This window comes from Anarhichas minor, unplaced genomic scaffold (genome assembly GCF_050575085.1).
Source record: "Anarhichas minor isolate MPS153535 unplaced genomic scaffold, ASM5057508v1 ptg000006l, whole genome shotgun sequence".
Lineage (NCBI taxonomy): Eukaryota > Metazoa > Chordata > Actinopteri > Perciformes > Anarhichadidae > Anarhichas > Anarhichas minor.
Window position 1 is genome coordinate 1,765,558 of NW_027466452.1, and position 19,817 is coordinate 1,785,374.

Sequence of the window (19,817 nt, forward strand, 5' to 3'; positions counted from 1 at the left end):
CCATTTTCTTGATTAATCATTGATTAGGTGATGAATTCTTTCGTTAACTTACCAATAATTAATAACCATAACGTCTAGCAGTCAACCTTTTATTTAAATAATATAACATATTATAATCCAATATTGTTGTATACAATATAATTCTATAATAGTATTTAATATCTAATACAATACATAAAGAAATCTACATTTTTTGCAAAACTCACAAAAGGTGAAATTCTAAATGATTTACTTATTTATAGAGCCTGCATGTCCCAGAAGAAGTTCTGGCTATTAAGAAGGTTCATGTTTTGGCATAGAGCTGATTAGTAATTTAATTCCAACTGGTAAAAAATATAATGTTCAATTTCAAATGTCAGTTCAGAATTTTTTCAGAAGTCTGCTTCTCTTAATAAAACACATATTTATTTATTAGCGATCTATCTTGACCTTTCCAATATGGCGGACAGGAAATTGCGCATTAAACTCATGTTTAATCTGACGCATCAACGCATTCCACGTAAATCTGCAAACACTAGATTTGGGGAAATTTGTGCAGCACATACAATTTTCCTTTAGGTCAGTTTAAAACCATGACTACAAACTACCCCGCTCCTGAATGTAAGTGTTTTTTTAACTTTGTTCTCTTCTTGCCTGGTTGATTACCTTCCAGCCCTTATTCCATGGATGCTTCTGTTCAGTGACTTCTGTAATCTCTCGGTGATTCTGTGAGATTTCTGTCTCTCTTTTTTAAATATCTGTATTTTACAGTTCCCTCACTGTCTGTCATCTCTCTCCCTCTGTTCTCGCTGCAGGTACGTTCCAGGGTCAGTGGACCGGTGGGATGCGTCATGGCTATGGCGTGCGTCAGAGTGTTCCGTACGGTATGGCCTCTGTCATTCGTTCCCCTCTACGAACCTCGCTGTCATCCCTCCGCAGTGAGCAGAGTAACGGTACGGTACTGCATGACAGCCTGTCCGACAGCCCCGCCGGTACACGCGGCGGCTTCGTACTCAACTTCCACTCAGACGGAGAAGGTTCAGAAAAGAAGAAGGGTCTTTTCCGCCGAGGCTCCCTCTTCGGGAGCCTCCAGCGATTGCGCAAGTCAGACTCACGCTCGTCGATTTCCAGTAAGCGCAGCTCAGCACACAGTGACACCACCATGAGCCGCATCAGTTCAAGCGACGCCAACTCCACCATCAGCTTTGGAGACGGAGACGCCGGCGACGACTACATGCCTCTGGAGGACAACGTGGACGCCACCACCACCGAGTCCTACATGGGCGAGTGGAAGAATGACAAGCGCAGCGGCTTTGGCGTCTCCGAGCGCTCCAACGGCATGAAGTATGAAGGCGAGTGGCTGAACAATAAGCGACATGGCTACGGCTGCACCATCTTTCCCGATGGCACCAAGGAAGAAGGAAAGTACAAGAACAACGTTCTGTCCCGAGGCATCAGGAAGCAGCTGATCCCGCTGAGGAACACCAAGACCAAACAGAAGGTGGACCGGGCCATCGAGGGAGCAGTGAGAGCAGCAGCTATTGCCAGAACCAAAGTAGAGATCGCCATCTCCAGGTAAAATGTCCCGCGTAAGATCATCTCGGAAAGCTTTTTTCTGGGCCATAGTTTCCCTTTATGTTAGATAGAGTTCCGCAGAGAGCTGACTATAGTAATAGGGGATATCCTGCAAAGGTGCCTGATTGGACTTACACTGAAGATGTTGCATTTACATGGTTAGCATCTTAAACCCTTACGCCATCAGGACACGTCTTGGCCTTGAAATCACTGAAAAGAGCAGTCAGACAATCAGACAAAGCCAAAAGTATTTGAAAAAGAAAACAAAGGTGATATATAGAGCCATCACAGTTAACAGGTGCACCTCCTTTTTTTTTACACACTTAGTTATAGTCCATAGTTGTGTTTTCACTGTTTTCCTGTGCAATGAGAGATTATTCTACTTTCAGACTTCCAAATAAAGTGGTTTAGTGGTTTAAATGGTAAATTGACTTGCATTTGTATAGTGCCTTTCAACTCTTCCGACCACTCATTTACTACACTCCCCCACATTCATACACTGATGCTTGGGTACCTACTTCAGGGTTTAGTTTCTTGCCCAGGGACACATCATGGACATGGACTGGAGGATATTCCGATTAGAAGACGACTCAATCTACCTCTGTGCTACCGCCTCGAAAAAACCCTGTTCCCAACTTTGTCTGACCTGCTCATGTTTCATGCTCTCTTGGACTTTTTTGGTGTGATGTCAACGTGTTCCCAGATCTCAGCAGTTAACTTGTTGAGTGCCCTGTGAGAAAGCAGTAGTCACTGTCTACACTCTAACAGTTTCACTGAATTTTAAGCAAAAAATATGGGACAATATAAACATTTGTGCAGTTCTGTGCAACAGTCTTAGGGTGCTTTCACACCTCACCTGTTTGGTTCGGTTAAAACAAACTCAGGTTCTTTTGCTCGGTTAGTCCGGTTCGTTTGGGCCGGTGTGAAGGCTGTCAATCGGACCCTGGTGCGGACCAAACAACCAGACCGAGACAGCTTGGAAAAGTGGGTTTCCAAGAGGACTCTGGTGCGATTAGTTTTCGGCGTGAAAGCAAACAAACCAACCACAGGAGTCTATGATAGCAAATACGTGATTTTAGCATGATGTCAAAATCTCTTTGCTGATCGTGAAGACTGTTCAGGAATCCTGATCCTATAATTGCTCTGTGTAAAGCCAAGTTTATAACTTGTTAGTGCAAATCAACATGTGTGAGTCAGTGCGTATATTTTCCCTGATTAATGGGTCCAAAGCTGTTGTGCTCTCTCTCTCTCTCTCTCTCTCTCTCTCTCTCTCCCTCCCCACAAGCCGAGAGTGAGCAGTTTAGAGTCAGAGTTAAAGAAAACTCTATTGGGCTCGCTCTGTGGGCTCCATGTTTGCGGAAGATCTTGGTAATTTTATACTCGGCAGTCGAGCACTTTTGACTTCATGTGCCGACGAGCATCTTTTTTCTAAGAATGAACACTGCCTCCATTCTCTTCATACATCCATGACTGAGTCGAGCATGTTGTCGACCGTAAAAGGCCACGGCTCATTGTCATGGATATTTTACCGTTACAACCAAACTCTCTTTCATTTCCTTGAGAGAGCGAGAGCTGTGAGAGAGAAGAGGGGGGGGCGGGAGCAAAGTGAGAAAATAGAGAGAGAGGTCAAGAGAGTAGGTGTGTGGGCTGGAGGGAGAGAAGCAAGTAGGCACATTCTTGGCCAGATTGCCAGTTTGTGTGTGTGTGTGTTTGTGCACAAGTGCATGTCTTACGTGTGTGTGTGTGTGTGTGTGTGTGTGTGTGTGTGTGTGTGTTTGTGTGTCAGAAGTAGTGCTTGTCTAAATATGGCCAAGGAGGGCGACGCTTATCAACAGCTGACCCCCCCCCCCCCCCCCCCTACACACACACGGTCAGTCAGTAGTGTGTATCTGATATTCTCTTGGTCAGTGTGGAAGAACTCTAGTGATGACATGGCTGACCTTTGGACCAGAGCTTCCCTGGTTAGGTTTCTGTTGTGGCTCTACGTCGATTTTAAATTGATTTCACTAAATAGTGTAGAAATAGTACCATGGCCAACAGTAACAATGCAAGACAGAAAACAATACACAGATAGCTTTAAGCCATACCAGTAACAATTCCTCAAGGAACACCAATTATCCTCGATTCAAACACTCAAGCTTTTGTTCATTATGGAACTATTTTACTGCAGAGGGGTTTGTGGCACCAACAGATAATATACTGTAATGACAAAAAAGGTTTTTGGATCATTTCAGTGCTGCGTCAGCACCCTAGGCTATGCTAGCAAGAGGCTAACATGGATGTAACCAGAGATGGGCAGTATTTCTATTACTTGTATTTGAAATACTTATTTCAATTACTTTTGAGTATTTTGTAATTTGCATTTGATAGGGCCGATAAAAAATCGAATGTAATTTGTAACAAAATACTTTAGAGTGGAGTAATTTTGTATTTAAAATACTCAAAATACTTTCTCCACGAATCAAAAAACAGTTCACGAGTTCAGTCTTCAGATCTTCAAGTTCAACGGATTGTCTGTCAAATATTTTATCTGAGTGTGACAGATGTCAACTAGCTTGATGTATAATTTATGTCTGGGTCTGGCTACATAGCCTATTGTATATACATGGTGATGGTTATAATATCAAGCTAGCGATCGATGCTAACATGCTAATGATGCTAGCATGCTGTCTAGGCTAGTGCATAGCCAGTGTTTAGCAAGTTAACTTATCAGTCGAGTAGCTAGCTATAGGAAGAGGGAGATTGGGAGCTTGTATGTTCATGATAACCTTATCAAGAGACGTCTGACCATCTAATATTGCACTGTATTACAAGTTATGCTGTATCTTCTCAATGTGAATGTCATAATGCCATATCAATTACTGGCAGATAATATAGTTCACAGTTAGCCAGGCTATGACAGTAGATGTCCATTTGTAAAAAAAAAAAACATTAAATATCCAATTTATTTTATTTAAAAGGCATATCATTAAAGTATTCTTAGTTTTATTATTTCATACATTCTACAAGTTTATGGGCTGTTAAGTCCCATTAATAAAAATATATATATACACAATCAATCAAGTTGTCTTTTAATAGCTTTGCTTAGTTACACTGACATTCTGTGACTGTTCTTCCTTTTTGTGGGCTTCACCAGAGCTTTGTGTACATTATAGCCCAAACCTGAATGCTCTGCTATACCAAATTGTGAGAAAACGGAAAATCCAGAAAAAAGTATTTCCTATATTTTAAATACAAAATACATGTATTGTATGTTATTACATTTTCTGGCACCAGTATTTTGTATTTTATTTTTATACATTTATTTGAGGGGTATTTTGTATTTTGTATCAAAATACATTTTGATGTATTTTTGCCCATCTCTGGATGTAACATGGATGTACAGGCTATTAGAATGTATTTAGCCATGGTATTACTGACAGCTGTCTGCAACACTGGTTATTTACCAGCGGGGGATCAGTTTTAAATGTCACCTACTGGTGGTAAGTGACATCTAGGTTCTTCACTCACAAACACATTGTGTCTGGGTACAGACAAGTTCAATTTTGGCCTGTCGTTGAATTACTGGCGGAGCGAACGTGAGTTAGCGACAGCTGACCTGCCGTTGGCCCTGTTTGTCATTTAATCGGTTAGCGTTGGCTAAAAAAAGAGAGGCTAAATGGATTCTTGCCTCCGTGCAGGCGCCAGCTGCGGCCGGGGGCATTATGTTTTCAGAATTTCCTCAAATTTAACACAAACGTCCACTTGTACTCAAGGATGAAATGAGGCCTCATGTGTGTGAAATACCCAGAGGCAATCCGGGGCTCCCCCCTACCTAGTGCTCTAGTGTTGTGCTATAGATTTACAAGATATACAAGTTTTCATGGATGCAAGCAAAGGCAATGGCACAGACGGTTTGCACTCATCACCGAGGTTAATGTGATTAATAATAAGGCCACTGAACGTATCCCACTAACACCTGGAGGGGATTTCTTCAAATTTTGCACACATGTCCACTTGACTGACTGATAGATTTTGATGGTCAAAGGTCACTGTGACCTCAGGAAACGTGTTTTGTCCATAACTCAATAATCAATATGCTAATTATGACAATTCTAATGTCCAATAGGATAAAATGATGAAGTGATGATATTTTGGATGGACATGGATGTATTATGCAACTTGACTGGTTGGCAAGAGGCTTACACCCTGGAGGCGGTAATTCTAGTGTGGGTTTATTTATTTGTATATTGTATAGTTGTGAATCTAAACAGTGGGTTCTTGTTATGTGATGATCCCACTTACATCAAACGCTTTACACAGTACATTGCGTGTACTCCTATATAGATGACATGCTTCTCCTGTAACCTTACATTTTCTTTCGGGGTTCTGCTACAATTTGAGCTGATTTCAAATGTAGAGATGTATATTTGTCACTCTCTATCTCTCATGTGGCAGTACTAGTCAGGGTACCGACTGTATTCAAGACTCTACTCTTCACTGTCTCACCAGTTCTGAGTGGATAAAAGTGCCCCATGGGATGATGGATTAATGTGCTCCTCAGTGTGAGTGAGGGTCCAGTCACAGTAGCAGTTTTTAGTCACTAAGCACAAGAAAAAATTGAAAGCCAAATAAACAACCTGCAGCTGAAAATAATACAGAATTAGAAAATGACACACACTGTTTTAATTGTTGTTTATATACCGTTAAAAATAATATCTGATATTACATAATGTTGTTTATCTTATGCACAAACTCGTATGCCCTTATACTATCTTTTTATAAATACTTGGAAGTATTCTTATCCTGTACTTAATGATGAAAAAGAACCAGTTGTTGCAGCCCTATTGTAGACATGCAGGCTCTTCACAGTGCACATAAAGAGTTTACGCTGGGATAACTTAGCCCCGTTTTCACACACACATTGTTAACCCAAGGTTAACCTAAACCTTATACTACTCACACCGCACCTGTACCAGCCCCGGGTTGGATGTCTGATGGAGCACGTGACTAATGTTTACATTCTAGAATGTCCTGTGAGAACTCGTTTACTTTAGCCCCATTTCACACTGGCAGCTTTTAGCTCCGTGTTTAACCCTGCAAACTCGGGAGCAGGGCCAGCAAGCTGCAGGATAAAGTCGGGTTAGCCCACTTTGGAATGTGCCAGGATCGTGCCAGTGTGAAGTCTGTCTTAGCCCCAGGCAAAGGGAGCCGTTAACCTGGGTTAAAAAAGCCATATGTGTGTGTATGTATATAGCATGTAGCGTAGCAAAATGTGGGCAACTACGCTGTGCGAGTATGTTGGTTACTTGCTGGATGCTAAACTCACTGAGTTTACGTATAATATTTGTGTCCTTTTTACAGGACGTCCCATGCCCGGGCCAAAGCAGAGGCTGCAGACCAGGCTGCCCAGTCAGCCAGTCAGGACTCTGACATTGCCAGGGCTGTGGCCAGAGAGCTCTCCCCGGGCTTCCACCAGCCAGGTACTGTAACAGCAGCACCAGCACAGCCAGACACAGCACAGTGGAGAAGCATGAGGTGAATTAAATGCTAAAGACACTGAAAAATCTGTCTTTTATGTTGCCTCTGAAAGCAGTAGAATATAGAAATGATGCTTCTTTTCTAAAAGTTATACAGTGCTGCATTCATTCTGCATCACAGGGGGTCACCCGATTTGATGTTGATTTCAAAGACATGGCCTTAATGTTAACAATTAATATCGCAGTAAGCAGTGATATATATATTATGGAGAGGGTCAGAGACTTTTCACAAAGTCTGTGATTCATGACATCTGGATGGAGGGCTGCATTACAAATGATAGAAATGATTGACTGAACTCAAGTGATTTGTAGGTAATCAAGCATGATCAAGAGTTAATTGGGATAAGAATCTCTGTCTTGTGATAATGTGTTTGTTATCTTGTTTCCTTTAGATAACAGTGTCTCATTGTCAGGAGAAAAAGATCATTAACTTGTGATGTCAAGATAATATCATCATATTAAGTTATTGCAACAAAAGCTTGAACAATAATCACAGACGTGCCCTTAGCTGATGTTTAGTGCCAAAGTGGAGGAACAGATTACGAAGATCATTGTCTGCCAGTAAAGGCCACCTGCTAATGGAAAGGGTTTAGTGACACATGAGTTTATTGGTGGTAACATAACAGGATGCCAATAGAGCAGCGAGGGGCCATTCTGAATGACATGAATAGTAATTACAACACTCAAATAAGTTTACATTTCAATGTTTGTTCATTGGATGAAATTCAAAGTGAAAGAAACAAGAAAACAAATCATGCTTTCATTTCGTCCTACTCTGTTAGTGGTTAGCAGTTAGCTCGAATTCAGTCAGTACACGGGACATCCTGCACAAACATCTTTAAAAAGCCAAGCTACAGTCAATAGCAACGGCATTTTTTTATCACTTGACCGAGATTATTTTTTTTTAAATGGCAGCCTGCAGAACCATGCAATACAATTGGCGAGGTGCTGCCAGCCAGGGCTGTGTCAGTTGAAGATGACAGTTTCACGCTTCGTTACTATGAAGATCAGCTAAAAATCCCGCCTACTATCTGCAGTGGAAAACAAAATCTAGACATGTACATGGTACCAAAAGTGAGTTGAGTAGAGTCGGGTCGAATCCAACCATGCAGTGGAAAAGAGGCATTAGATCCCACATGGCTCAGCTCAATGGCAATGTGGACTTTCTGGGTCGACAAGTTCACATCTATAACATCACTGTAGTCCACCAGACATGTGGTGAGAATGACAGGAGAATAAAAGGACCATACAGAAAGGCTGAACAAAATAAAACTACAAACGTGGATATCCAGTCTATCTATGCCTTCTCCCATGTAATATACCATAGTGTTCTAAGAACAATAGTAAATATGGTTTCTTAAAACCAGGTCTTTAAAATGAACAATTACCGGTTTCATTGTGCTCTTAATTATTTACAATAGACAGCAGCAAAAGAAAGAATAACAGAATGATAAAACTACACGAGTTGTCTTAAAATGCTGCAATGTAGTTATGTGTTTATACTTTCAGCTGGAAGTTCCACTCACAAACAATGAATTCCCATTTGTAGCTGATGTTTCAAACTGTAAGCCGCTGACAGATACTGATCCTCATCGACAGCTCTGTTTTGTATTCCAAACAGTGTCTTCTTTGAACTCTTTCCCTTTCCTCTAGTTACAGTCAATGCACAGTAGGATAAGACAGTGATCATTGTCTTGCACTCATGTACTGAATGATCGTTCCCAAAAGAAAATCTTCAAGAACAATTCCAATGTATTACAACATTGGTCTTATTTTCATAGTTTAGCCATCAATCCTATCATACTAATACATTTAAGTCCAGCAGGTGAATAAACATGAGCGGTCAGGTGATCAGACAGGTTGTGAATAATCCTCCAGGTCACCCAAACTTATTTGGAAGAGAAGATGCAGGTGATCCTTGTGAAATATAACTTTCTTTACTTGTCTGTTTTTTCAGGCCCGGACTACATACGGCAGAAGTATAATGAGCCAGTAGAGGTGAAGGAGATTCCTGTGGAGGAGAAAAAGGAGAAATCTCCATCAGGGAGCCCTCATTTCTACCGGAAAGGCACAACACCCGACCCGTCTCCATCTCCCAGCCCCACTGCTTCACCCACTGTTGTTAAAAATACCTTGTTTAGCAGTAAGGCTCCCGCCGCCGTCGCTCCAACGAAGCATGCCGGGAAAGAGAACAAAACCCCGGCGGCTGAGTCTTTGACAGCAGGTAAACCACTTGGGTTGTTTTTAATTTGGCAAGCATGTCTTTCTCATGAAACATCCTTCATCAGCAATTAACAGTCATCAAGGTTACAATGTTCACTTATTTGTCATTTTACAACACAGGGTTGTACAATGAAATGTAAGGTTTACCCCCATTCAGACTAGACACAAACATAGAACATTTATTTAAATTAGAATATAATAGAATCAAATATTTGTATATATGTTCAATTATATATTCAGCTACATGTCAGTTGATGGTTTTATAATGAACAGTATCCATGTTTGTGTTGGAGGAGTGTCAGCATCGATTTGGTGCCGAGGCCTTGAGCACAGCTAGCATGTCTAGAGAGGAATACTGTTTATTGAGAGGGGCTGAATGAATGTTAGGTGATGAAACATGATGAAGAGCAACAATAAGTGAAGAAGCAACATGGCGAGCAGCAGCAATAGTTTAAAGAGCAATTTGGTAAGCAGCAGCAATGATTTAGTTGTAACTTGGTGAAGAGTAGCAATTATTTTAGGAGCAACTTGGGGAGCAGCAGCAATGATGTTAAGAGCAACTTGGTGAGTAGCAGCAATCATTTTTGCAGCAACTACACTACTTGTGTAGACACAAGGGAACAGCAACAAAGTCAACAGCTGCAATGAATAGCAACATGGTGAGCAGCAGCAGTCATTTTAGCAGCAAATGTGGCATTTAACGGTGATTACTGCAGCAACACAGCAACCAGCAGTGTCAGTTGTAAGAGAGTAACTGACTCAGAAACCAGGGATCTTAAGTAGCCTATAAAAGTGCAGAATAGTCACTTCCTTATCCATTAATTATCTCCGTATAGAGGATCATGCAATCAGTCGGCATTGGCATTCGTTCGTAGGGCTTTATTCTGATTCACACTGCTTTTCTTGGCAAGACCTGCCCTGTGTAGCATTAAAGCACACGGATTGGCCAGGCAACCATGCTGATCATTATACCAGTAACCTGATTTGTTCAAGTCCTATGCCCTGAACAATGAGTTATCCTGATCCTAACTAGTCAAAGTCAATGCCTAATCCTAACCCATCGTCTCTGCCTAAACCAGCTACACAGGGCGGGTCTTGCCAAGAAAAGCAGTGTGATTCATTATTACGTGTCTGCGAGTGAGTGTGCACCTCTGTGTCTGTCCAGGGCTAAACTCACATTCTGCTGCAGCAAACTACATAATAGTTGTAGTGGCCAGGTATGGCTGCATGCTGATGGATCTTGATGTGATCCTGTGAATTTCCCCACTGCGGGACTAATAAAGGATTATCTTATCTTATCTGTTGTGGTTACGGTGACTCACACTTTCTCAAAACACCTTTTATTGCCTGTTTTTCACTGCTGTTGACTGCCTGCTGACTCCTCACTCACTGTTGTTAACTGGCCCGCGATTGGAAGAGGCTAATAGTGATAGCACAGCTGAGTGCATGGACACTGTCTTATACACTGACTTTGAGCCAATTGCCTGTATACTTGGCCTCTTGTTTTTGAGTTTGATATTATTAAGTTTGCTGCTGATTGTTTTTTCCTGTTGCTCTGGCACAATTAACTGATGATCAGAAATGGACTGCTTTATATTGCTTTTGCACTCAATTGCTATCCAGGTATAATACATACGCACACACCGATGGCAGTGAATTACCGTGCAACATGCTGGCCTGACCATCAGGAGCAATTTAGGGTTCAGTGTTTTGCCCAAGGACACCTGGAAATAATTCCCCAAACAATATCTGTGTTGGTTCTTTGGATATTCATTTCTCTCCTCTTCTCCTTTCTGTTACTTGGCAGGCATAACAAAAGCAGCATCAAAACTTTCTCTCAGACAGGAAGTGAGGCTGCAGGAGGCTCCTCCAGCGGTCAAACCAGCTGTTACCACAACAATGAGCAGTTACCCCAGCAATGGGCAGATTCACTCCCAGTACCACGGTTACTATGTCAAGGCAGACGTCAAGATCCCGCCACCCGAGGATCCGATTGGTGTGGAGGATGACTTTCACCCATCAAGCCTGGCGCGCTTGCCGCCACCTGCCAAACAGATTTGGGCACCCGCACCAAAGTCCCTGCCAGCCGCCAGCCCTTCACAAGAGGCCACCAAAGCGCCAGAGCCTGCCAAGCCAAAAAGACAGGAATCAACCAAACCAAAGAGCCTTGCAGAAACCAAGAAAGCTAGTATGGATATAGCTCCGGAAATTGTAGTGGAGGAGTCGGTGAGTTAGATAAAGTTACTGTACTTGTTTGATTCAGATACTTACTTGTCATTTCTAGTGAATTGATGTGTAATTGTGCAAATACATTGACATATTGTGTTAAGATGTTATGCATAATTCATATTCCTAGCCCAAAACAGGCGTACAAGGCCCCATTATTTAGAAAACTTGACAGAAACCAGAGTAGCAACATAAATTACATATAATACTCAACAAATAAACCATCCTGACGTTTGTTTTAAATTTATTTTAATGCTTATAAGTTAGCTACATTTGTTTCTAAAGCTTAAAATAAACTCTAGATACATTAAACTTTCACGCATTAAAATCGTATAGCCATTTCGTTCTGTCATCGTCAGTGCACCAAAACATTCCTGGATTTTGAATAGACATTTCATTTAATATTGATATTCTTAACTCATCATAATTTGGACAATACAGAAGAAAATATGATTCATTCACGGCTCTTAGGCCATGTCCACACTACTCCGTGTTTTAAAACGAAAACGATCTCCGTCCACACGGCATTTCAGCATCGTTTTCGAGATGATCTCCGTCCAGAATAAAACGCCTGAAAATGAATATCACGTGACTATTCACGTACACTGGGCATGATGGTGCCGATGTAAACAGGAAGTACATTGGTTGCTTAGTTTAAAAAAAATACGACAAAGTAATAACTTAGTCTTTAAGAATGAAAGGTCGTGTTTGATACTTAAGATCTTCTCTAAAATCTTCCTCTATGAACTCAAACAGACACATTTCGTGGAAAGTTTTAGAAGTTTTATTTTTCAGACTTAGTTACAGCGCTGCGGGTCTTGCTCTCTCTCTCTCTCTCTCTCTCACACACATCAAATTCACTTTAAAATCAACACTTACACATAAAGGTTTACTAGATTATGGGTCCATCAATGTAGTCAACACACGTCTCTCACTCGTTCCCTCGGTTTTGTTGTTCTCACTCGTAGCTCTGCTGGTGTCTGAAGTCTCTGTCCTACTGGAGAGCAATTACTGCTTTTGTTCCTTTACACTTTATCTGCGGACTTCACAATAGTTGTGCAGAACAAAATAAGCATTAATAAGGACAGGAAAGTCCTCTGTTTTGTGTCCATCACCCTCCCTAAAGCCGTTAACCGTGACTTCAGACGTCCTCCGTAGGTCTGATAACGCCGCTGGTCACGCCGCTTGCTGATCGCTCCAATAACAGCTGCTTCCTCCGTAATAATGCAGACTTATTGCAACTGAACAACAGCTGCTAGTAAAGACAACAAGGTCAGCAACACCTGTAATCAGTTGTCCATGTTAAATTAAGCTGGTAGTCGATCGGTAATCAAGGCTGTTGTTTATGATTTCCGGGTAACGGTCACGTGATAGGAGTGTGACGAATCAGGGAAGGAGACCTCATGACTGCTAAGAACCAATCAAGTAGCGAACGCGGGTGTTTCCAAACTTATCCGTTTTCAACCGCACGAAAACGCAACCCCGGCGTTTTTAAACTTATCCGTCCTCGGGAGCGTTTTCAAACTCCTCCGTTTTCGATGCTCGAAAACGCCGGCAGAGTGTGGACGCTCAGTGTAAACGTAGCAAAACATATGCGTTTTCAAATGGAAACGGAGTAGTGTGGACGTGGCCTTAGTTTGCATATTTTCACCTGTTGACCTGATATAAGGACTAAGGATTTTTCTTCTGAACTGTGCAACTAAAGACATTTGACTCCTTCGTACATTTGCCATAACATAAGATTGAGTGCCATAATTGTGCTTGATTTTAATATCTGTTCATAATTATGATTTTAACAATGCATCTTTCAAATGTTCTTTCTTCAATTCTAGCAAGTGAGTAGGGTTAAAGTATTTAAGGAAAATAATTAGATTTAAATTATTTTATTTTATTTTATTAACTACTTTATATGTTCAAATCAAGAAGAAACAAACATATCTTGTTTCTACATAGAATCGAGCAGAGTAAATGGTCCTTGTGTATTTTCTCACCGTTATTTTTCGAAGCTAACCTCCTAATTATAAGAATGACAGATTAAGTTAACATTTAGTGAGATGTTCCAATAGTGGGTTGCTTAACATTTCTTAATAATATTCAAATGTAATGACATTTGAATTGGCATTGTATGTATTTGTAACTGCTACTTAGAGACTTTTCTTGTGCTTTCACAGGGCCCGAACTCTATCTTGGTGGCTCTAGTGATGCTGTTGAACGTAGGTCTAGCAATCATTTTTGTCCATTTCCTTACATGACCAAATCTGAACTCAGGTAAGAATTTACATCAGTTTGATAAGAACTACTTAAAATGACAGACACCATGTTTTGGAAAAATGTATTTGGCACGTACTTTAGTTAGGCCTATGTCCCATCCGCTAACATGGAGGAGGTGGGGGTTTTGACATGTACTGCAGCCAGCCACCAGGGGGCGAAGATGTTTTGGCTTCACTTTTGTGGAGCTGTCATGTCGTCCATCTTTATACAATCTATGGTCTAGACCAGGGGGCCACTAGAATCCTAACATTCAGTCACTGCCCAACAAAGATGTTAACAGAGTGGAATAGAGCTGAAACAAGTGGTTTAGAGAACAGGACAATCCCTTATTAGTCCTGCAGTGGGAAAATTTATTCTCTACATTTAACCCATCCCTAGTATACATTGAGCAGTGGGCTGCTCCTGAGGGGAGCAGTTAGGGTTTCAGTGTCTTGCTCAGGGACATTTCGCCACAGGACACGTCGTAGCCAAGGATGGAATTCTCTATAACTGGACCCCGTTGAATTTTAATTGAATACCTCTGGTCTAGACCATACTCTTTAATTGTGTCAGCAAATAAACCAATGAAGCATCTTACTAAAATATGATAAAATATGCTTATAATGATGAAGCTTGGCTTGTTGTATAAAACATGAGCCTCTTGGTCGTCCTGCTGCCTCTATGTCACGCCATTTCATTGCGCCTGATAAAAACACTCACCATTGCATTCAGTAATGCAATACTGAACCAGTGCCAGTGATTGGTTGAAGCTACAGGTGCCCTGAACCAGAACTGATCTTAGAACAGCTGCCTTTGCTGTGACTGCAGTCTTCTCATACCTCCAAGACCATTCTCAATGATTATTTCTCTAAGCCTCGACCATTCTCAGTTATCTATTATTATTTCAGTATTGTTTAACTGCTCACTGACTCTTGCTTAGTTACTGTTACTATGCCTGTCGAGCTTTCCAGTCTCCATTGGAACACATGCAATTTACAATGAGAACAGCAGCAGGTTGATTTCAGACACAAGAAGATGAAAATAGGCTTCTCATGTCTAACAACCATGGTTTCCCCAGCTGAAATGACACCTGACGCTGTAACTAGCTAGGTAATTAAGCTAATGTTGTCTCCGCTTGACTTTTTAATGACTTCCAGCTAGCTTATTTTAAAACGAGAACCCTGTACAAGGATCGTAAATATGTAATTGACGGCTACACGGATGATATGGTGCTAGAAGTGTGAGGCTAAAGCTAGCAGGTCCCGGCCACACAGTCAGCATCCTCAACAGCTGATGATACATTTGACGGGGAAATTGTATTGCAGTGTAAAGCTAGTTAGACTATTTTAAGTATGATAAGGACACGGCTGCTTAGCTTACATTACTTCATATTTTCAAGCGGTGTGTTTGACTTTTAACGTCACAAGAGAAAAGGCTTTTAGGATGAAGGGTAACTGATGCATCTATCTGTAGCGTCAAGCCCCTCCCCCTTTCCCTCAAGAGGTTTGTCTTTTGCCAGACCACCATTGTATATAAGAATTAGTTCTGAGTGACTTGCCTGGTTAAACAAAGATTAAATAAATAAGAAAAATAAATTTCCACGCTAACGTTACCATAAACAGCGCCAGCATCCAAGAGCAGCTTCCATAGAGTGGAGAAATGCTACAACCAGGAGGTGCTAGTCATGAAAGACTCTTTTTCACGTAAAAAGTTACCCGACAAACTTGAAACGATGTTTTTACTCTTGGCCTGTAATGCTTGGTTAGTAGATAGTAAGCTATCTCATATAGGCTAATGTTTTCAGGTTACGTTAGAACACACTAATGACTTTGTCTAATCCATCCCTTACAAACAGTTAAGTGACTCTGTAGCAGAGTACATTTGAAATAAAGACTTGCCTCTAATACGAGCCTGTTTCATGGAAAGCTCTGGTTCTCTCTGTAGTTAGAGGTAAATAAAGACCCAAGCCTCTGTGAGAATCTTTGTAATAATTTCATGTTTGTAGTTTAATTTCATTAACATCCCCTCACCTTTATCTGTGCACATGAAACAAATACATAGCAGTGTATTTAATAATAACAACAAATAAAATAATAATAAAATCCTGGTGTTATCTACAGAATTATAGTTACGTGTACTTTGATATACTATGTACATAATTGTAACATGTCTTCCAACATCTATCCCCTGCAGTGGACTCATCCAGACTAGTCGCCCAAGTCACTAACTCTCCATCAGCCAAAGGGGCCTTTTAAGAAAATGGTGCCCATCAGAATGGCAGACATGGGCAAAACGGAGGACTGAAAATAGCCAAGTGAAGGTAGAGAAGGGGGGGGGCACAAGAGGAGAGAGAGAGAAAAAAGCAGAGAGAGAGAAAGATGACCCAGCCCCCCCCCCCCTCTCGCTGGATGGACTGAAAGATGCCCGAGTCCTTGATTGGACTGGCGATGATTTGTGACTGTACTTAGAGTGCAGTGAAAGCTAAAGCAAGCATATGCCGGTGTGGAAATGCCCCCCCCCCCCCCCCGAACCCCAACTATGGATTCTCTAGAAGGCCTGGAGAGTGGAGTGAGTGTGAGTGAGTGTGAGGCCCGGCACCTCCGCTGCCTGTGCTTGTCCGTCTGTAGCTCCATTTCCAATCCACTGTTCAGCAAATTTGGCAAGTTTTGAAATGCTGCAATAAAAAGTTTGTATGTTGTCCAGCTGAGTTGAAGAGAATTTGTTTCCTAAACGATCCACCAGAGGAACGGAGAGCGCCTCTACCGTGTTGAAAAGTAATCATTGCCTTTGTTGGTCACATGCCATGAACATGCATGCAGTCAGATGCATCCACTTTGAACGGACAATATTTACAACACATTTGCAGGTTGCAGCAATGAGTGAGCCCATTTTGAACTGTAGTGCACTTTAACAGGGCTTTTATTATTTAGTCAATCAACACCTTTCTGCTGCCATCTGCTGCATAACGTGTTGATTAAGAAACTATGTTTCGCTTCAAGTGAGCATGAAGAAGGTTTTGCAATGGCGGACGACCGTTTGTTGAATTTGGATCTATTAATACTGAACTTGTCTCTTACATAAAAATTCACACAGAACTATTTGGATGGAAACCAAGCTTCTGCATGTCTCAGTGTATCTGACACGTGTCTGCTTCTGCCGTGTGTGTGTGTGTGTTTGTGAGGGCGGGCGGGCGGTGGACTGGATATGTTCAGAGATGCACTTTGAGCTGATGGAAGCTAACAGCTGCCTTACTATTTTACGGAGTGACGTGGCGGTGGGTGAGAAGGGCCCAGGCAGGAATGTGAAGCGCTCGGCTGATTCTCCCTCTGCCACGTCCTGGGAGAGTGGCTCTATTTCTATCGGTCTGTCGATCGATCCATTCGTATCTGTTTTTATCTGTCTCCGTGGGTCTCAGTGCCTGCCATTTTTTATGCTGCATCAGGTTCACAGTAGACAATCAGAGGGGTTTGTATTATTTGTAAAGCACAGCCTCGTAGTCTGGTGTCCGAGTCTTTTAACGAATGGATGTATTGCTTTTGACATGGCCTTCTCTGATACTTTGTGCTGAACTATGAATCTATGTTTCTATATTTTCATTCATGTTTGCACAGTCCTCATTACGATTTCGCATCATTTAACATTAACGTATGGGGTATGATAGCTGTATATAGCATACCATTTAGTATTTACTTAAACGGAGCCCAGTTTAATACATTTACATACACTAGCTCACTGTTTGAACATGTCTAGAAGCTCAGCTGTGTTACATTTCACACTACGCTAGCTGATTTTCATAATGAGGTAGTGTAACAATTATTCTGACGAGTGACTGAGTGATTTGTATAAGAATACACTTTATTAAAACAAGAGTACCATAAAAACCTACAAAACTGTCTGATATTTGAGCAGCATATACCACATTAAGTTAATGGCACTTATAAACTGCTACTTCCTCCACTGGCACATACACAACCTGTGAGTAGCTAGCTGTACCTTAGGCTAACAGCTGGTTCACCTGACTGTGAGTATCTGTGGTCGACTAAATGCACACCACCGACATTTTAAAATGTCTCCTTGTAGTCAGCTTTGGAAGTTAGATGTTCCACTATCCAGAAATACATAAAAAGAAGTGTGGAGAGAAATCCAGATACATCATAATCCATAGAACCAAAGCTACATGTGTAACTCTTGTTCGGAGTTGTAATATGAAGAGAGGGATGAAGAGCGTGCGACCGTCATATGGTTTGCAGTTATGTGTGAGCGAAGCACAAGGCGTTGGCAGTTGTACAAGACGGTTGTACTGTACAGCTGAGAACAGGGCTGAAACAGGGCGTGTTCAAGATAAAACATGGTGTGGAATTGCTCTTTAATCACAAGGATATTTGGTCTCAATCCCCAACAGCTACAGAGCTCCAGGCCCGGGCACTTTGGGCGCTGGGACCCATTGTGGAAAATCACGTATTTATTGCACTTACTTACCAATAAATAAAGCGTATATTTAATACATTGTATCAGGTCATTGCCACACGACCTCCACCAAGGTAAACCATACAAACGGGATATTTCAGTACAACTGTAACTTATAGAGTTAGTTAGGTAGACTTGACCCTACATTGTTAGCTATACTAATGTCGTTGGCAAACTAACGTTAGCAGAACAACAACAACAACAACAGGGGAATACAATGCAAGAAGCCCAATGTAATCATTTCAGCTAACTTTAATGTTAGTTTGGTAACAACATGAGCATAGCTAGCTGACGTTAGCAAGCTATGCTACTCTCTGCTTAACTTTATGTTACCTACATTTCCAAGATACAGTTATGTTGAAATATTACGGTTTATAGTTTACCTGAGTGTTACTGGTGGAGGTCGTGTGGCTTGTTCAAACAGTCTCTGGTCATGTCCCGGTAGACTCGAGCCTGGAGCTCTGCTGCTAACCCCTTCTCCTCAATCTCCTTTTCCGCAACATTACCTAAAATACAATGATGAATGTACCACACTAGTGAAATTATTCCTTAAAGATACTGACTTTAAGAGGAATGCTGAATGTGTACTACACTGTCCACTGCTGTCTGTGAAGTGTACCAGTATACAAAAACACGGGATCCATATACAACACAACGCTTACTAATGTTTTCTCTTTGTTTTAACCATGATTTACTACATATTGGAATATACAACACACTAAGGTCTCATGACTCACTTTAGGCTGACAAAGTTGTATGATTCTTTTTGGCCATTCTGGGAAAGGTGGAGCTGTTAGAAATGTTCGTTTTGTTGTACCATTTGAGTCAGTATATGTTTGTATTGTTATGGTCCTTGCTAAACTCGCAGTAAATGACTCTACTGTTGAGGTAAATACTATTCATTGATGTTGAGTTGATGATAAAGATTTCTCTTCTGTTGTTAAGTCTCCAAATGGTTTCAACAGAATGTTTGTTGTTTGTCACACACAGCGGTTATCATGCAGTGATAAACGTTTGTGATTTTAGTAACACAGACCATCCAAGGAATCATATACTGTATGTATATATATAAGATTATTAAAGTGACAGTCAGTCAATTAGTCCTTGGAATATTTCACTTAAAAGTATTTGCTTAGGTATTATAGCATAAATACCATGAAACAGAGAGCCGTGATGCTGAATATATATTATTTATTTATTCATATTTTGATGTGGGAATATGCATTATTCAGCTTTAACCAATACAAAAATGTGTTTGCTGATTAAGATGAATATGATTGGCATTTGATTAACAGCCTGTGTTTACTATTTGATGCAATATTGTCTATGGATTTAGTCATGATACCTGTGTAACAATGGCCTCATGATTCATTTTCAGTTCTTGCTCAATATTCTGTATGTTAAAACAATAAGGCAAAATGTCTAAATGTTGATGGTTGATACGCTTTATTTTATGGGTTCGTAATGAACAAAGTAGTTTCATTAAGTTATAATTCTTTCCAGGAAATAATTCAGAAATTACGGACATGGAAAAATAAAGCTTCACTGTGATGGGATGGGTTTTAATACATACAGCGT

At 41.1% G+C, this 19,817-nt stretch overlaps 1 protein-coding gene across 1 annotated transcript in view; it reads left to right on the forward strand.

The window, feature by feature from the left end:
- Positions 1–13,774, forward strand: part of LOC142934494 (junctophilin-1-like) — a 39,137-nt gene extending 25,363 nt beyond the window's left edge. Inside the window, exons 2-6 of the mRNA XM_076078945.1 lie at positions 795–1,554; positions 6,898–7,016; positions 9,031–9,297; positions 11,104–11,522; positions 13,694–13,774. Coding sequence (XP_075935060.1) covers positions 795–1,554; positions 6,898–7,016; positions 9,031–9,297; positions 11,104–11,522; positions 13,694–13,774 — 1,646 coding nt within the window. The remainder of the gene's footprint in view (positions 1–794; positions 1,555–6,897; positions 7,017–9,030; positions 9,298–11,103; positions 11,523–13,693) is intronic.
- Positions 13,775–19,817: the final 6,043 nt, after the last annotated feature.